At 36.6% G+C, this 20619-nt stretch overlaps 3 protein-coding genes across 4 annotated transcripts in view; 2 read left to right on the top strand and 1 right to left on the bottom strand.

The window, feature by feature from the left end:
- LOC121737704 (phosphoacetylglucosamine mutase) overlaps positions 1-18199 on the bottom strand; it is a 32550-nt gene extending 14351 nt beyond the window's left edge. Inside the window, exons 1-2 of the mRNA XM_042129385.1 lie at positions 17938-18199; positions 14604-14674 (exon numbers count right to left, since the gene is read on the bottom strand). Of these exons, the coding sequence (XP_041985319.1) occupies positions 14604-14674; positions 17938-18041 (175 nt within the window). The 5' untranslated portion in view covers positions 18042-18199. The remainder of the gene's footprint in view (positions 1-14603; positions 14675-17937) is intronic.
- Positions 2878-9797, top strand: LOC121737714 (putative nuclease HARBI1). 2 transcript variants are annotated; one of them, XM_042129399.1, is made up of 7 exons: positions 2878-3185; positions 3289-3520; positions 3868-4064; positions 4145-4234; positions 8735-8777; positions 9024-9165; positions 9273-9797. In XM_042129399.1, coding segments are annotated over exons 1-7 (1113 nt in total). In that variant the 5' UTR covers positions 2878-3183; the 3' UTR covers positions 9680-9797. The 2 variants fall into 2 exon arrangements, with proteins under 2 accessions (XP_041985333.1, XP_041985334.1); XM_042129400.1 differs by lacking the exons at positions 3868-4064; positions 4145-4234; positions 8735-8777.
- LOC121737711 (uncharacterized protein K02A2.6-like) lies at positions 7105-8476 on the top strand. The gene has a single exon (XM_042129395.1). The coding sequence runs from the start codon at positions 7119-7121 to the stop codon at positions 8382-8384; it is 1266 nt and encodes a 421-aa protein (XP_041985329.1). The 5' UTR covers positions 7105-7118; the 3' UTR covers positions 8385-8476.
- Positions 18200-20619: the final 2420 nt, after the last annotated feature.

A 20619-nucleotide genomic window follows, 5' to 3' on the forward strand; every position in this document is an offset into this window, starting at 1 on the left:
TAATTCTATATTTATATAGGCAGTAATTTTGTCGCGCGACGTCAGTCGCGACTTCTTGCCGCTCGTCTGCACATAACTCCTCCGAGACAGCTATGACTTATTCAAGCTAACTGACGGGGCAATGCAATTGTCACGTCTCGCGAGACAATCGGACGCAAAATGCACACGATTGCATAAACTCGTCCAAGGCCGTTTATTTCTATTCACCTCCTTATACAGTTTGCCAAGGGGGACTGGCGGACTTAAGATCGGTATTGAGTGCTCTATGTAAATCCTATTTCCTTTTTATCTAGTTTCTAGGACATAATAAAAGTGTCTTAGTAAGCATTTAAAACGTACCTAAGTAAGGTCCAGCCTTACATACGTTTATGCTCACTCCACTCACAAATCTTAGATACTAAGGGCCTGTTTCACCACTTTCTGATAAAGTGCCTAATAGGCTATTCACAACTTTTTTGACAGATTCTCCATACTTGATCGATCAAGTTAATTGATGAATAGCCTTATCAAAAAGTGGTGAAACAGGCCCTAATACTATTAAATCTGTTGCTTTTTAAACGGCTGAATCAATTTTGATGAAATTTGGTATAGTCCGAGTTTTTTCTCCGGGAATAATATGCGTTTCCTGTAGCTGCGAGATAAACTAATTTTGACGCAAATAAGTTGCGGACAGCATATAGTAGTAAATAATAAGTTTATAACTATAAAACACAAAAATTAACTAGGCATCACATTCCAAAAAAACTCGGTGTAAGACAGTAAGCAGCTTATAGTCTGTCAAAAAGTGAAAAAATTAAAAAGTGGCAACATCGTAGTGTCATCCCTTTTTTCTTAAGGGCCCCCGAGACGATCAAACGGTTTGATTCAGACCTTACATGTTTGATGCAACCGTTTGATGTCGGTTTGAACGGTTTGTCAAACGCCACTGCGCAGTTTGGTTCAATACGCGCTGCCGAGTACATGTCTTGTGACGAATAAATAGTATTTTGTAAAAGATAAAACCGACTTTAAAATTGTACGAAATTGAGAATTAAAATCTCTATCTCAAAAACTACAAAACCTATTTTGATGAAACTTACAGAAGTCTCCCGTTGAACAATACCTAGTGCAACAAAATATATTTAAATTGTGAACACAAACATAGACACATACACTTTTGAAATTTTGCACATTTGTTCAGATGCTGATATCTAGACTAACATATTTGATATTATACGAAAACTGGGCAGTTCTGGAAATATTACATACATACGCGTCGAATTTATAACTTCCTCTTTTTTAGTCGGTTAAAAATAATGTACTCCAAAGAATGGTACAAAGTTTGTTCAAACATCGGAACACGATCAAACAAGCTTCAAACACGTAAATGTTTGACAAACCGTTCAAACTAGCTTTGTAACCGATCAAAATGGTTTGAGTCAAAATTTACGTGTTTGAGTCAAATCGTTTGACCGTCTCGGGGACCCTTTAGATTGATTTGAAAGGGATGACACTACGGTCTACGATGTTGCCATTTTTTATTTTTTCTCTTTCTTGACAGACTATACGTAATTAAAGTCAATTTCTTCGTATTGTAAATTGTAACACCATAAATAAATGAAATCTTTTTTTTTTCAAAATAGATTTCATAAAAACTCTTCTTGAATGTCGGAAAAAGCCCACCGATTCGGGAAGGCAAAAAAACCGGCGTAAGAAACTCGCACGGGAAAGAAAAAGGAAAAAAAAAAACATTGTTTTCAATCAAAAGTTGAACAAACCGTAATAATGTCCGCAAAACTAGTTCAACAATATGTAAAACAATCACCATTAAAACAACGAATTAACACAATTTTCACCCCTGGGGCGAAAATTTAGAACGGTGGATCAAAAATATTATATTACACGCTAAAATAAACCCTACTATACAGTAATAATGTCCAAATTAGCACAACGCGTTACTCTACGCGGTAATTATAACATATTTATGAAAAAAATAACCACAGGGCAATGGCATGACAGTTCATAAAGTTTAATTCATACTTTCAGATTATTAAAAAAAATATTTTGTATGGGGATTGGGGAGTGACTGAATCCCGGAAAAGGGCAGTTTTTATCAGGGCAAAATGTACGGTGCGAGTGTACTGTATATCCTACTAATAATATTATTATAATTACTAAGGGCCTGTTTCACCACTTCCTGATAAGTGACGAATAGGCTATCCACCAATTAACTTGACAGACCGTATGGAGAATCTGTCAAAAAAGTTGTGAATAGCCTATTCGGCACTATATCAGGAAGTGGTGAAACAGGCCCTAAATGTGTGTAAAAATAATTTCTTCATGAGGTGTGTTTATTTCATTTTAACAAATAAATCATTTCTTACACCGAAGTTGCTACTTGCTGGTTAGTTTGCCAAAATAAATGTTACTAACTAAAGTCTCTGTATCGAGGCACAAAATAAATAAAAAAACTTCTTATTACCATATAAATAGCCGCAGGTAGACGCGACAATCAATCAGCAGTGCTATTCTCTAAGGACAAACGATTTAACAGCCTACGAAACAGCCGCTGTAACAGCGGTTAGGGCCGAATCGGTATTCCGCAAGTTTCGCCCCTACGCTGTTCGACACTAGCGCTTCATGGCTGTTGGCGGCATGATTTGAAATTAAATTTTTGACATTTCTTATATGAAATTGGTATTCTCTAAGCAAAACAGCCTTCAGCTTCGACTGCAGCCTCGGCGTACGCTTACAACTTTTTATGTCAAACAAAAAGCTTTAATTTCGTGGCTGCAGTGCTATTCTCTAAGGACAAACGATTTAACAGCCTACGAAACAGCCGCTGTAACAGCGGTTAGGGCCGAATCGGTATTCCGCAAGTTTCGCCCCGGGCTACGCTGTTCGACACTAGCGCTTCATGGCTGTTGGCGGCATGATTTGAAATTAAATTTTTGACATTTCTTATATGAAATTGGTATTCTCTAAGCAAAACAGCCTTCAGCTTCGACTGCAGCCTCGGCGTACGCTTACAACTTTTTATGTCAAACAAAAAGCTTTAATTTCGTGGCTGTAGCACGGCTTTAGTCAAGAATTTCAAGTGGTTAATTCGTAAATTGTGGCCCTTCCACTTAAGATTACCATTATGTTAGTTTGTGTTAGTGATTTTGAAGTTGGATTACTCCACCGGATTACTCTGAATATAAAATGTAAGTATTTCGTTTACATTAAGAAATTATGTACTTTCGCCGATATTATAATATGTGAAGCAGGTGCATCTTTAAGTTTGAAATTGTTTTATTAATTTAACAGGGCCGCAAGAGTCTTGTGTATATTATACCTTCTCGAAGAGGCTAAGAGACGCGATGAGTTGGAAAAAAGACGCCAAAGTCGCAGAATACGAAACCTTCGGCAAATATCATCCCACCGCGACTACGTCCTAAATTTCCGACTCACCAGGGACCTCATATCTGCATTGGAAGGAGATCTTGTACCATTACTGCCTCCACGAGTACGACGTGGTGGTCTCAGTCATCATATTAAGGTAAGCCGTAGGTACTTATTTTTGTATTGCACAAAGTATAAGACAATGGAGTGCAATACAACTACATGATAATATTATCATACTCATTTGGACACTAGTCTGTTACACAGTTAATTATAATTATACCTAGTATGCACTGGGTTCTAGTAGGAGCTTTAATATAGTAGAATGTGTATCATTATAAAATGTCAGTGTTATTCAACTGCAGAAAAGTTATTTCTTAGTATTGAGTTTACTTACATAAAAACATTACTTATTTTATAATATTTTGGCAAAGTTTTTCTATTGCTTTTTAATCCACTATTTTCAAAGCACAACATGGAACAACCCTATTTTTATTTTTTCAGATTCTATGCACTCTATCATTTTTGGCCACCGGAAGTTACCAAAACATAGTTGGAAAGTCACTTTTCAACTATGTTTCACAGCCGTCTGCTAGCCGGGCTATTCGTTTAATAGTCAATGCCCTTAATCACCCCAACATTGTAAAGAAATACATAAGATTTCCACAAAATCTAAATGAAAGAGAAATAAAAAAACAAGGGTATGTACAATAATGATGTAATTCCCTGGTCTCAACGCTACTTTGGCTCATTGATTTCTAATTTCTATATTATATTACAGATTTTACAATAAGTTTAAAATGCCCGGTGTAATTGGCTGTGTTGATGGGACTTTGGTGGCCATGGTTCGACCTAAAACAAACGAAGACCGATACTGTAGAATACACATCTAATATTTTGTGTGAACTTTGTAGGTTGGTTGATGTGGGTACATTCTTGTTTTTCTTATTGACATAATAAGATGAACTAAGTGGGTACATAAATATTTTCAGTGTATTTTGCTACCTAGCTCAATAAAGCTGTTCTTTCGTAATTTAGTGTTTTAATACTTATTCAGGACATAATAGTGGCGACGAAGTGTAAAATTTGTGAAAATGGATCGAAAATGCATAAAATTTAGTGAATACAATACACAAACAGACAATTGGGACAACTATATCGATAGACTAAAGTTTTGTTTTGAAGCAAATGGAATCATAGTGGACAATGTAAAACGTGCCAATTTTATTACGGTGTGCGGTCCGCAAGTGTACGAAACATTACTGGCGTTAATTACTCCGCGAAAAGCAACCGATGTGTCATTCAATGAAATCATAGACATTCTAACCAAACATTATAGTCCGAAACCAAATGAGATATCTATGTCGTACAAGTTTTATAAACGCGATCAAAATCGTGGCGAATCCGCTGCCGAGTACATAGCTCAACTTCGACGGATAAGTGCTAACTGCAATTTCAGCGACTTAGAACGAATGTTGCGGGACAGACTCGTGTGTGGCATGAAAGACGAGAAATTGCAGTACGAGTTGCTGAAAAAAGACAATCTTACTTACCAGGAAGTAGTCGACGCCATGTTATCATCTGAAAGTGCCGTAAAAGACATGCGTATGATACATGTAGTGGAGAGCACCAGCTACAGTGGCGCGCAGGCGTCGTCAGGAGCAACCGCGCTGGCTGCTGCACCCGTTGGGTCGCCGTTGCCGCCGCCGGAACCTATGGATTTGGATGTCAACGCGCTGCGCCCCCGCCCTGCTCCGCGAACGTCGGCGCCACCTACTGCAGCACTGCGGCCTGCTCCTCGAAATTCTTTTCGACTGTGCTATCGCTGTGGAGACAGGCACGGTGGCGAATGCCGTTTCATCAATACGACGTGTCGGTTCTGCAAGAAAGTCGGACACCTGGAAAAGATCTGTATGACCAAGAAAAATGCAAACAAAATGAACTTTACGGAGGAGGAGGAATCTGCAAATTTGAATGGCATCTATGCGGTACAAAGTACAAGTCGAGTGCCGCCTTTCATCATTCGGGTGGTGCTTGCGGGCGCGCCAGTGGAGCTGCAGGTGGACACGGGCGCATGCCACACGCTGATCAACGAGCGCACGTGGCGCGCGGTGCTGCCCCGCCTGCCGCCGCCGCATCGCCTCCAACCTGCGCCACTGGCACTGCGCACGTGGACCGACACACCTGTTCATCTGCTCGGGCGAACAGTGGTACCTGTTCGATACATGGACGCCGAACACAAGCTCCCATTGCTAGTGGCCAAGGGTACCGGACCCAACCTACTAGGGAGAGACTGGCTCGGTCATCTTGGCATATGTATGAACATAAATTTTCTTTCTAATGGAGATTCTACTGCGCTGGAAAGTATTATCACTAAACATAGTGAAGTGTTCAAGGACGGTCTCGGTACCTACCGGGGGGACCCTGTCACCATACATTTGAAACCAGGTGCTGTACCAAAATTTTTGAAAGCTCGCCCGGTTCCATACGCTATTAAGGAACGAGTAGAGAATGAAATTGACAGGCTGGTATCTGAAGGCGTCCTACGACCAGTGGCATACTCAGAGTGGGCAACACCGATTGTACCAGTTATTAAAAAATCTGGTGAAGTCAGACTTTGCGGGGACTACCGTAGTACCGTCAATGAAGCCACTGAATCAGATACCTATCCTATGCCTACAGCGAATGAGGTGTTCGCTGAGATAGGTGGCGGGAAATTCTATACAACACTTGATCTAGATCGGGCATACACTCAAGTTACTGTCACCGACGAGACAGCAAAACTTTTGACATTGAATACTTGCAAAGGACTGTATTCCGTACACAGGCTAGCATTTGGCGTAAAGGCCTGCCCGGGCATTTTCCAAAGAATGATGACAGCTCTACTGGCAGGCATCAAAGGAGTAGCAGTTTTGATAGACGATATTATTGTCTCTGGTAGCACCATACAAGAAATGCTGAAACGCCTGGACAAGGTACTAGTACGCATCGAAACAGCGGGACTACGTCTTAATAAGAAGAAATGTAAGTTTGCAAAAGAAAAAGTTGAATTCTTGGGGTTTGTCATTGATGGTGATGGCATCCACCCGTCACCGAGCAAGGTCGAATCCATACAAAACACCCCAGAGCCCAAGAATGTTCAGGAATTACAAGCATTTCTCGGCCTGTATAATTTTTACGAGAGGTTTATCACTCACAAAGCTACAATTCTTGAGCCCTTACATCGGCTTTTGGATAAATCACAGGCATGGCAGTGGATGGAACGGGAACAAATTGCGTTTGACACAGCTAAACAAGCTCTTACATTTGATATGACACTCGTGCACTATGATTTAAACAAACCTCTCTTATTGACATGTGACAGCTCGGAGTATGGTGTTGGAGCGGTTCTCTCTCATATTACTGATGGTGGAAAAGAAAGCCCTGTTGCTATGAGCTCACGAACATTAAGCTCAACAGAGAGACGATATTCACAACTTGACAAAGAAGCAACAGCTATTTTATTTGGCATACAAAAATTTCACAACTATTTGGCTGGCAGGTCATTCACTGTGGTCACCGATCATAAACCCCTTCTTGGTATATTTCACCCCAAAAAACCGATGCCGACTATATTATCACCCCGTTTGACCAGAATAGCAATCGCTTTAACTGCACACAACTATAATATAGTATACAAGCCTGGAGCACAGATAGGTAGCGCTGACAGTTTGAGTAGGTGGCCACAACCTGTGCCAGAAAAGCCTGAAGAGGAAATGAGCGAAATATTATTAATGGCTGAAAAACCAGAAGACTTCCCATTTGACGCTCAGCATATTGCGACAGAGACACAAAAAGATAAAACACTGTCTCAAATAATTCATTATGTCCTACGAGGGTGGCCTACAAGAGTAAGGGAGCCAGAGCTACATACCTACTGGCTACATCGCTCTGAATTATCATTACAAGATGGCTGTCTTTTGCTAGGTAATCGCGTAGTGGTACCGCCACCTTTGCGTGAAGCTACGTTACGAGCATTGCATAAGATGCATAGTGGAATTGTGCAGACCAAAGCACTAGCAAGAAGTTACGTTTGGTGGCCATATTTAAATGAAAATATAGAGGCACTAGTGAGTCAATGCAACAAATGTCTGGAACATCGGCATATGCCACCTAGAACACAGCACGAATGGATAACACCTACTAGACCTTGGTCCAGGATTCACATAGACTTCGCTGGCCCTTTTCAGAACAAAAATTTTTTGATCATCGTGGACGCGTACTCAAGATGGCCTGAAGTATTTATCGTTAACAATATGACCTCGGCGACGGTCATCCGACACCTACGAACAGTCTTCGCGACACATGGTCTGTGTGAGATATTGGTGTCTGACAATGGTACAGCTTTTGTGTCTGAAGAAATGAGGCAGTTTTTAGACTCCAACAAAATAAGACACATTACCACAGCACCATATCACCCTGCTACCAACGGATTGGCTGAAAGGATGGTCCAGACTGTAAAAGATAAAATACGTAAAATGGATTACCTAACATGGGATGTGAAGATACCCAATATGCTACTAGGTCTCAGAGCAACACCTTGTGCTGGAACACAAAAGAGTCCTGCAGAGCTCTTGATGAATCGGAGGATACGTACCTTACTGGATACCCTACATCCAGACCATATACAACGAAGAAGAACCGATAAACAAATACATGTCAATTGTCAGAGACGGAACAGAGAGACTAATGTTGGTTGTAAAATAAGATACCGAAACTATGCCTCTGGTCCAAACTGGTTACCTGGAGTTATAGTGGAGAAAACGGGTCCATCCAGTTATAAAGTGCAGACAGAAGGTGGGCTTATCATCGACAGGCATATTGATCAAATTATAAAAATCACATCACATGATAAGGACTCATCTCATGATACGGATGGAGGGAGAGATTCTAATATCTCGAGAAACGATGAGTCGCCAGATATTATAGAAATTCCTAGTGAAGAATCTTGGGCTGAGATGTTAGGAATACCAAAAAATTAAATTGTTATTTTGATTTATATTTATTGAATGCTGCTTACATTGTATTGTTTAGAAAATTACTTTTTTGGGTTCAATATTATTGATGATGTGAAATGTTAAATTATTATTATTAGTTTGTTTTTTATGCTATACTTATGTACATACTTAAGGGGGAGGTATGTAGAATACACATCTAATATTTTGTGTGAACTTTGTAGGTTGGTTGATGTGGGTACATTCTTGTTTTTCTTATTGACATAATAAGATGAACTAAGTGGGTACATAAATATTTTCAGTGTATTTTGCTACCTAGCTCAATAAAGCTGTTCTTTCGTAATTTAGTGTTTTAATACTTATTCAGGACATAATAGATACTACTGTAGAAAAGGTTACCATGCTAGAAATGTTTTAATTGTAAGTTTTAATATGTGATTATAAAATTACCAATAATTGTTGATTCAATAAAACTTTTAAAATAATATAAATCAATTGTAATTAAATTGAATTACTGCACAAACAAAGTTGTGATGGACATCTGATTATTATAATAATTGATAATTATTTATATTAAGAAAATGTTTAATATTTGTTTTTCTTTAATTGAATATGTAATTATTTTATTTAATAAAATAAAGATTAAAATTAACATTTTTGTTGCAGATAAATGACTGTGATCTCAATATACTGCATGTGGACGCTACATTTGGAGGAGCTACACATGACAGTTTTATATTTAATAACACCGTTATCCAGCACCACCTAGAACAGATAAATAATGCAGGAGAGACAGCATATTTGTTAGGTATGTACAATAATATACTCTTGGTCTTGGCAATGGATATTCATTAATTATAGTAGATAATCAGTTGGTAATGTAAATTGTAAATACTTATAATATATTGTTCGCAGGTGATTCTGCATACGGACAGAGGTCCTACCTGATGACCCCATGTGCCAACCCCGAGCCTGGTTCTCCAGAAGAATACTACAATACTGTGCATAGCACAGCAAGAAATAGCGTAGAGAGAACCATAGGAATTTTAAAAGGCAGATTTAGATGCCTTCTGGTTCATAGAGTGTTACACTATGATCCAGAAATGGTTTCTAAAATTGTTATAGCTTGCTGTGTTTTGCATAATATTTGTAACAGAGCTGGATTACCAGCCTTCGAGTTACCATATAATTTGCAACATGAAGAAATTCGGTTGCAAAGTGAGAGTCATCACGTAGAGCCTGCTGCATCTGTAGGCGCTTTGGAGCATGGTCGCGCTTGTCGCCGGCAACTTATAAATATATTATGGCGTGGAAGGCGATAAATATTTATTTTTTTGCATGTCTTAGTTAAGGTAGTTAAGAAATAGTATTTATTGAAATGTTCATTTTATTTTATCATTAAACTATAATAATAATACGTCGGTAAACCAACAATGTCAATATTGGATAATATAAGTTTATGATTAATATATAAAATTATAATTCTATGTGGTAAACTATTAAAACAGAGATAAAATGTTAAAGATTTTATAATAATTTATAAGTACATTTTTATTTTACATTTAGGTTTTAAATATTAAGTTAATTTTAGTTGTAAGTAAGTAAATATTTTTTTATTAAAGTAAATTTGAGATTACTTACTTACTAATGTTTTCTATATTTAAACAAGAAATATAATCGCAAATTAAAAATATGCTAAATAAAAGCCATATGAAATAAAATAATTTTTTAATACGTTTTTTATCATTATAAAAATTAATATTAATTACAACAAGAAAAAATATAATACAATATATCTAGGAACTTAAACCATTTAAGACTAACCAAAAGTTTATTTTATTTATTTAGTTGATTGGGACATCGAAACATTATTAAATAAGCGCATTAATTATAAATTATTCTGATGCATGTACCTTAGCAAGTGACACGGCATTTATAATAAAAGCTCCAAAAAAAAACAATTTAAAATTATTACTAAACTATAAGAACAATTACATATTGTATAAATTGAGTGTTTGTAACAGTAAATGAAATTTCAAGCAAAGTAAATTAATACATTAATAACAAATTTCTGAACAAAACTTAAAACTATGATATTACATTAACTTAAAAATTATTTAATTAATTTATTACAAATTCTATATACTGACAAGTAAATTTTATTGTTAGGATATTAGTGTTTAAAATTATAAATTAAATTATATTAAGATGTCTAAAAAAATAAAGTTCTACATAACAGAGCTAATAATTATTATGTAGAGGTATTCTGAGGTCTGTTACATAGAACTCTTTCCACACATTGACTGACAGCATTAGTGAAGCGGTCTAATGCTTCTGCCAGTATTTTTGGACCCTGTGCATTGGCCTCCATTGCCCGAGCCCAAGCGAGCTCCGCCTCGGTTCGCCGCTCTTCAATGGCAATAAACCTTTCGGTAAGGCTGGCCATCTCAGATCGTCGCTGCGACGGGGGAGACCGTTGCAGCGGACGTCGGCGTACCGGATGGGCCCCAGCCCGCGGTGATGCGAGTGCGGTGCGGCGGCGATGCTGCGCGGCGGTGCTGGGTCCCTGCGCCGCCGCCGGTGTGGATGAGCCTCTACGCCGACTCGGGGAATCAAAGCAAATGCGCCTTCGCGCTCTGACACCATCGCTTACTCCAGTTGTTGGTATTCCCTCTGTCACTGCAACATTTCTAACAGCGTCAGGGGGGATGCCTGAGAATAGAAATATAATATATTACTTCTTTTGTTCATTAAGCTTCTTGATTGAAGCAAAAATAAATTCGAAAAGGAATATCTGAGTGTGATCTATTTTCACTTACTATTTCAACTTCTTGTAATGTGTAAACGTCTTCTATGATAATATTATGTGGAGTATCTATGGATGGTGTCAGGTTTTCAGCTACTGTGTCTCCAGCAATAGCAGCTGCAGTTCCTTCCTAAAAAGTAATACAGTTATTATCATCATGATATTTTATATATTAATACGCGAGCGAAAAACTTTGGATCCTTTTTGATGAAAAATGCGGAAACATAGGTGAATGAAATTTTGCACAGTTATAGTTTATATGGTGTAGGAGTGCATCTAGCTTATATTATTTTGAAATTATGCTTCTATCATACATTTTTTTTTAACAAATAAAACATTACACACAATACACACACTTCAATGTAGCTCATATTAAGTGGATATTTAAAAATTATATCTTTTTTGTTTAGCCTGTTCCTAAAATAATAATTCATAGGCCATAGCTCCATGACAACTATTTCAGGAGGTCTGTGTTTGTTATAATGTAGAAAGTACTGGAATAAGTTTTTACCCATTGCATATTTTGAGCATCCAGAATTGTCACATTGTCAGTGTTGCTTGATTGCTCAGGAACATCCTGAAAAACATAATTGAAAACTTAGTGATATACATTATTATTGAATTTTATATTATGACATCTATTATCTATTATAAAAATTGGTCTTACATTATTCAGATGTCGCAATATGCTTTCCGAGTCACCAGTCTCAGAGCATAGAGGCCGTAGAACTGGACATTCATGTTCCTACAAATAGACAATAAAAAATACAATTACATTTAGATCACTAATTATTATTATAACTATATTGTATGGCTGTTGCAATTTTAAATAATGTCATGACTCATGCTTTAGAACTAAGATACATACAGGAAATGGATTAATTGATAAATTTGTATCGCCAGTAGCAAAACTAAGACCACCAGAAATGGTCAAAATCTTTTGCTCCAGTTCTGTTAGATCCACCACCTCTGCATCAACCCCACCACCAGTTCTCCGCCTAGCAGTCTCTGCATTATTTGCTTTCCTTTTTGTTGCAGCTTTTTTATCTTTCCAATACTGTACACAAAAACAATTATAAAATAGAGAGAAATAAAGATATGTCTATTTTAACCCTGAATTATGTATCAAAAACTTATTATAAGCATTATACCATGCATACTTCTAATTTCTATCTAATGAGATCTACAGATTATTCTAACCTTAGCCCACTGCTTCCAGTCCTTTATACACCCATCACCAACACTGTTTAAAACTGTGGCGATTTCCATCCAGCCACTTCGCATGCGAGTTCTTGCATTGGCTGTACGGGCATGTCCAGTGGCAAGGTCTGTTCTCACCTCCATAAACCCAATCAATTTTTCCAACTGGAGTGAAGAGGGACCAGCATTACGAGTCACTGCAAGAGTTAAAGTACATTAGCAACTTATTTTAACATTTGTAATTAAAATACTAATGAGCCATAATATTATGACACAATGGTCATGGGAACAATAATATGATACTTACTTGTTTAATTTAGATTAATGTTCACTATGGGTTATAGAACAAGTCACGTTCACGATTCTGTTGCAACTAAGTTACCGATTGTATAAAATAACACATTATTTACACGGTCCCAAGTTTCACAAAATATTTTAAGTGGTTTTCGTGGGTCGCCCCAATCGACCGATGCCCAATTTTAAGCATACAAGTGTAGCACACGTGTAGCACTTGATTTCTTAACATAATCGATTGGATTTTTTTCATATTTTCTTAGAAGTTTGTTTTCTGTCTGTCAAATCATACGCATTGTTGGTAAACAAAATCCTAAATCTTGGTAGATTTAGGATTTTGTTTACCAACAATGCGTATGATTTGACAGTTGACTTTTTTTTAAAATTAAACAAAGACCAAATTTTTTCAAACATTTCAACTTTCATGTCATATTTTGCAATTATTTTTAATGAAACGCATACTAATGATTTGTTAATGTCATTTTGTATATAAAAGTATTAATTTAATAATTGTTATCACAACGAAATCGCTGATATTTACGAAATAAAAACATATCGATAATTTAAATACGACTGCGCCCATCCCTCAAAAACAGCCTTGCGAACAGCCGTGCGCTCACGCAGCCGAGACATCGTCGACGAGCTAATAGAGCTTACAGAATACGAATTCTACAGCCGTGGTAACAGCGAACGATGTCACGGCTGCGACATCCGTGATAACAGCGGAGAGCACAGCCTTAACGTGTTCCTTAGAGAATAGCCTAGCTGTTCAGTTCGAACGATCTTCAAGGCGCCTTCGGAGTGAAAACAAGTGATCAATAGTGAGTTAACCAGAGAAACCTACGACTTGGCTAATGGCTACGACCTAGGACAGTGTAGTGCATAGTGTTTTGGACATAGTGCTTGTGAATAAAGTCGTTAAGAGAGTCAGCAGGTCTTTCTCTCCAAATCTAGGGTTCGAACCCTAGCACGTAACAGTATGAAATATTGTGCTTTATTTTTTTATCCGACTTTCAAAAATAAGGTTATATTTTCGCCAGTATAAGTTACTGTTATCGTCGACTGATTAAAAACTGACGCTCTTGTGGCTACTGTGATCGCAGCCTTATTTAAGGTGACTGACCAGACGTAATCGTTCGCCGAATTTAATCGTTATCTATGAGTCACAATTTTTTGGCAGAGCCGCCGGCGAAATGAGGTCACACGGCCATTCATGACTACCGTTCTGTGAGTTTATGCTAAAATGATCCTTATGTGGTCCACAGTAGTGACATTAGGATAACATAGATGTGGAATAACTTTGAATGGAGTGTAGGTGTATTCTTATTCGGAAACGAATCTAAATACATATATGAAACAAAATGATTTGGATTTGTAATTCAGCATCATTATCATGACGACGTCCTGAGTCAGCAACTAGGAGTCAGCTTTGAATTCAAGCGATCTAAAGTACCCAGTACACAATGGCCCACTGCAGGCCACACCATTGCGCCACGCCTATAAATCGTCCGCCATCACACCATTACCCCGTCTACTAGTGGCGATGGCTTGTAGTGGGCCAGCATGGACCATTGTGAAGAGGCAACTATAATACTTGGCTACAAAATAAAGATTACGATATTATATTGGTGAATCTAACTCGCGAGCCACGGCCCATGAGTTCAAGGCAATCAGCAATACGTTTGATATCTTTGCAGCATATGCCGAGTGCCGACTTTTCACGATGGCCATGGACTAACAAGCGAGTGCGCCTATTTGTCTATGCCCATCATCCACTTTGTACAAGCTATAGACGGCCCAAAGTATTTAAAAAGGTCACAAATGCATTTTAATAATTCAAATTCGGAACACAATCGTTCGATTGTTCCAAATTTGAAAATTCGAATACAAAAGCCGTTACGCACTAGTTTTAGATTTCAGGACACAAAGAAGGGTTTGTGACTTACCATTCTTCACCCTGGATCTGATGACGGCCAGGAGACCCATGCGGTAGACCACATGCTCCAGAAGACTGGCTCTGAAATGAGAGAATGAGATTAATAACTAGAAAGAGATATTTAGGTAGTAGAAGCATATTTTGGTAAACTAGACTTCGACGTGTTGCTTCATGCTTGCAACTTTGTTGCGCTGAGATTCTTATCATGATGAGCCACAGACAAACAAACAGACACACTTTCGCATTACATAAGTACGGATAAGTCATCTGGCAGTTACGTTTGTGGATCTATTTTAAATTGGCGTTTTTTTCTCGCCAGTTTTCTCTAAGTCTGTCGTCCGGCCGATTCATGCCGAAGAACTCCATCTCATTAGCAATGCAAGTAGGTCAGTTGCATATTAAAATTGAACTTTGACACGGTATAAAATTATTTAAGGTGAAGGCTGACGATTATCTGTTACGAGAGAAGCCATACAGCTTTTGTTGTTATGGGATTATTTTTGTAAGCCTCAACTGAGTATACTAATTATGTCCAATGTCCAGACATATTATTGCAAAAGTTTAATAAAAAAAAACCTAATAATATATCCTGATTGCGTTAACACAACTCTCCACTATTCATAACAAACACAAACTGTTTTTTTTTAATGAAATAAGGGGGCAAACGAGCAAACGGGTCACCTGATGGAAAGCAACTTCCGTCGCCCATGGACACTCGCAGCATCAGAAGAGCTGCAGGTGCGTTGCCGGCCTTTAAGAGGGAATAGGGTAATAGGGGAGGGTAGGGATTAGGCCAGCCCCGGATTTATGACAGGCCACGACCTAGGGGCGGCAACGTCCATATAGGCCCTAGAGATTACATACATAGGGCGGCGAAAATAAAGTGGCCTACTCTCGTAAAAAAATATAAATTCAGCACTGAACTGGCACAGAAGGCCATCGCTAAAGCTAATTCAAAAAAGTACCAAGTTACAACTTACAACACATCATTGTGAAATCATTTCTAAATTGTTTCATTTTAATTTAATAACCCAAAACTATCTGCAAAGATCTTATAATGTGTATAATGCAATGCTGTAAGTCAAGAAGCAATCAAACATAAGAGACATTAAAAATGATAATCATGCAGTCATACTCATAGTGTTAAAAGCATTTGGTAATCAGTAATCACACAATAAACAATACTCAGTATCCAATCTATGTTGATTTAGTTTGGTTTGATAAGATATTGTATGTTGCATGTATTTAATAGACAATGAGTAATCTATAAAAAAACCGCTGTGCCTTGTGTTTCCATATTAATTATTTTATTAAAAAAAACCTTAAATAAAAATAATCTTCAATTCCATTAGTCTACCTAAAACTCGAGAATGGCTGAACTGATTAAGCGAATTTTAGTTTTGAAATATTCATGGAAGACCAGGGCAACTTTATATTAGTAAGAAAGTGACAAAAGTTAATCAGGTCAACTAGTCTAGATACTATAATATTAATTATAAAGCGGAAGAGTTTGTTTGTTTGTTTGAACACACTAATCTCAGGAACTACTGGTCTGATTTGAAAAATTCTTTCAGTGTTAGATAGCCCATTTATCGAGGAAGGCTATAGGCTATATTTTATCACGCTAATACTAATAGGAGCGAAGAAATAGAGGAAAGCGTGGAGAAAACGGGGGAAAATTATTTAAAAGGGCTTATCTCACGAACTACGGGAGCAGTTTTTCTGTTATTTGGCACAGATAAGAAGTAGACCACGTGAAGGATCATAAGCTATTTTTTGTGGAGTAATTCGTCTGTAAAATGTCGAAATAATATAATTAAAGGTATCACTACTATCTCAATAAAGGTGGAAGTCCAAGTTTCTAACGGTCAGAGATAGCTGATAACCTAATAGTTTCTTTCTTATCTATAACAACAAAACTTAAATGATACGAACAGAACCAGTCTTATTTTTGTTACGATCTCTTTTGTAAAAATTAAATAAATGGTAAAAGAGGCATAGCTCACAACTATTTTGGGTATATGGTGGATCTTTAAGAATAACTGAATCATGTAAAAATGTAAAAACACATCGATAAATAATAGTCCGGGGATTAACTATAAATAAACCCGCACCAAAGAAAAGTATTATGATAAGGAGCATCAATTTCAAACCCCAAAGTATTTGGCAAACAGCCAAAGTGGTCAGTCTTTATATCATATTATATTGTATATTATAATTCTGTTATATTTCTGATGAGATTTTATTTAGTATTTTGTATAATATTTTCCTTTACAAGAAATAGTTGTTTATTGTACAATTGTTAATAGAAGATATTTTCCTTAGTCTATGATAGAAGTATACAATATGATAAATTGTTTTCAGGTCACATAATTTATGGAATACTTTTAACTTTTACTTTTATCATAGTTGGGTAACCCCATCAAGGGTAACGGACTCCTGTCTTTTTTCCTGATTCTGGATTTCTCAAGTAAACTGGAACTTACTATGCTTGCTCTAAACAGCTTAGAGAGCAAAGTTATTCTTGCATTTTTTACTAGAATATAATAGGAATTGGATAGGCCTTTGACAAACGACACACCAAACTTAGGGACCTCTTGTAACCCTTTGTTTTGGAATAAAAGGCTATTATTATTATTATTATTACTAATAATAATTTCCACCTATCAGCATCAAGTTATAATAGCATACTTTTATTATTATGTTTCAGTAATAAAGTATCTTTAAATTTTAATAAGCTATGATAATAGAATAGTCCTCATTGTTTTTACAGTGTCATTTTAATTAAAAAGAACTACTGATACGAACACTGTAGGCCATTCAGAATATCAATTTCTTTACAATGTCATTCTGTGAAGGTAGATTCCAAGGCCTTTTTGGATTAATTTGAAACAAATATCTTTCATAAAAAGAAACATTTCTGTGGGTCTTGAGGTGTGGCATGAGAAGTATTTTACAAAATGTTTAAATAGTAAAGATAATTAAATAACAACATAGTTTATCCATATGGATAATATAGGTGTTTTCAGTTATTCATTACATGAATTACATCACAAACCATGAATGGGTCACAATGACTAAGTGCAGTTTTACTCACGGTAGTATTACAGAGTCAATGACTGCGTAGTGACAATTGCTAGTACATCCCGTTATAAATTATTCTTATAATGACTCACAAGCTCGGCCCATAGAAGGCAAAGTTGCAAGGATAAAATGCATGCAAAACTTGCTTACGTGACACGTTCACTTAAAACATTCCATTTTCAAGACGTTTTAGCCTTTACTTGAATCCTTTCACCTTTTATTCGTAGATTTTATTCTTATTTTATTATTTTTGTACTCACTTGGTTCGGAATCCGGCAGTGCCGTACTGAATAAACACGTCAGTCGTTTTTGGATGCATTTCTCTTGCGAACGCGTACACCACTCTCAAACTACTCGGCGGCATTCTGGTTTTCGAAACTAATTTATATCGCCGCAAATCACTTGAATACAATCACTTTTAATCAACAAACCAGATTTCTTCATTCCACTGTGACAGTAGATACCAGCGATCGACAAGTTTTCAACGCGACTATTTTTGAACAACGGCTGTCAAAATGTCAATCGACCTAACAAAATACGACTAATTTCTAAATTCAATGTGATGCACGAAAAATAAGCTTTAACAATATTATTTTACTATTCATATTAGAATAACAATAGAAATTAACACACCAAGCACATCTTAGTAGGATTATACGTCAGTTTTTGAAACTGTTTGACATAACTCATAAAGGTTCCGCTACTCACCGCTAGATGACAGATTCGAATAGTTTATAAAATGTTAACATAGATGTCACTAGCAGTATTTCATTTAAGAATTAAGATAGAATTTAGAAAACTCAAGCTACTAGGGCGGGTGTACAAATAAACTTGAGGCGACTGTAAGTTGTAAAGTCATTAAGAATAAAATCGGCCATGTGCGAGTTGGACCCGACTCGCACTTGGCCTATTATTTTCTTAAGTAAGTAGGTACCTGTATTTCCTGTAAGTTGACTATCATCAGTTATCAGAAACTGAAACTGACATCAGAAAATGATGGTAAGTACTAATTTCTTGCATTGGTTTTTGGGCCCTAAAATATTAAACTCAAATTATCTCCATAACCAGAAAAATAGGTTCAACACTTTCACGGCCAAAACCGTGAAGAGGTAACAGACAGACAGCACACTCAAAGACGCGGTTAACCTTCAAAATTTAATGAACATTTTGACGGATTATTATCCGTCAAAAAAATTGGTTTTAGAGGCTTTTGTTTATTAAATTACGTTTAATTAATAATTAAGCAACAACAATTTATAAGTAGGACAATAATAATAATTATTATAAGTACCTAGACCTAAGTTTTCCATGTTGGTACCACTTTTCTCTAGTTGTCGAAACGTAGGTACGTATGCGGTAGTACCGCGGCCAATGATATTCTATGTTAGTAACGTAACTAGATTTAGAAACTCGTTGACCGCGGCGCGGCGGTACTTACCTAAATTGACTTAAAGTTTGCTTTAAAGCTACTTCTAAGAAAATTGTCAAAACACATTTTCAGGTTCGCCGTACGCCTAATCTGCATGTTTTATGCCGTCAATGAAAAATGTTATAATATTATGTTGAAAGTTGATAATGAAAATGAAGTACCCGCGCTCGTACTTTTTTTCCGATTTATTTAAATTATAAGGTTGGGTTGCACCAACTAACTTTAACTTTAACTATAACTGTAACTTTAACTTTAACAGCTATCTGCCGCACTCAGAGTAGAACATTAATTACTTAAATGTAATTAATTCAAAATCTTGACATAAGCCCCATACATTATATTCTGTCAAACTCTTCATTAAATTGACGGTTAATCGTAATAATTTAATGTCTCGGTACGGTAAATGAGTACGGCGGTACTTATAGCTACAGTGCAAAATGTCAAATCTTTGTTTAAAGTTAAATATGGCGTCCAAGGACGCCATATTTAACCTCCGCTCATACGTATAAGGTATACCTGAAAATTTACTATGTTTTACAGTGTTATATTTTTCCTGTCGATTTTTACGGATAATTCAATTTTTTATACCCTCAATCCCGTTACCTGTAGCTTCAATAAAACGCAATGGACATCTGTGAATTTCTCCGGTTAAAGCTAAGGTTAAAGCTAAAGGACGCCATATTTGAATATAACCATAACTTTAACTTTAACCACGCCTCTGGTGCAACCCAACCTAAATGTTTGAATTTTAGAACGTCTATAAAATTCGCTCTACATTAATTTTAAAATTAATAATTGATTAATGATTATAGCTACGAATAAATTAGCAATAAAACCAACATACTTGTAGCATCTTGTAGTCTGTGGACGTAACAGATTATCAGCTAAGAATTACATACATGATGAATAATTGCTAATAAAATTAAACGGCTATTTATATTGCAATTTTGAACAATTAGTATCAATGTGCATCCCAAAAGAAAAATCAACTTTATCACGATTAAATAAAGTTCAATTTCGTCTAAATAAGTTTAATCACTAATTACACATTATAACCTAATTATGACATATTTTGAACTCTATTTTGTGGGAGCGAAGGTAATTTTTTCTTTGATGTGGGGTAATTAATGGTGCCGCCATTTGTCGTGCACGAGTTGCTCTCACTAATTAGCAATAAGATGTCGCCAAAATGAATGTTTAATTAATTTAGAACTGTAATCAGTTTAAATATTTTGATTGGACCTGCTCATTGCTTGACGAGACTCACATGTTACTTACATTTATAACTGTAATAGGTCTACCTTCTGGTAGCAGATCTTCTGATGGCAAAAATCAGAATCAGATTCTTCTGATGGCAAAAAGTTAGAAAATAAATTGACTAGCAATACCTTTACCTTTTCCTCATAGCGGCTTTTTCTGTGTGTGAAATATGCAAAATATATAAAAATTTATCCAATGATCAAGGATATTTTTTGAAAATCAGGCACTGTCAAAATTTGCCATCAGATTCTGG

This window comes from Aricia agestis, chromosome 21 (genome assembly GCF_905147365.1).
Source record: "Aricia agestis chromosome 21, ilAriAges1.1, whole genome shotgun sequence".
NCBI classification, from domain to species: Eukaryota; Metazoa; Arthropoda; class Insecta; order Lepidoptera; family Lycaenidae; genus Aricia; species Aricia agestis.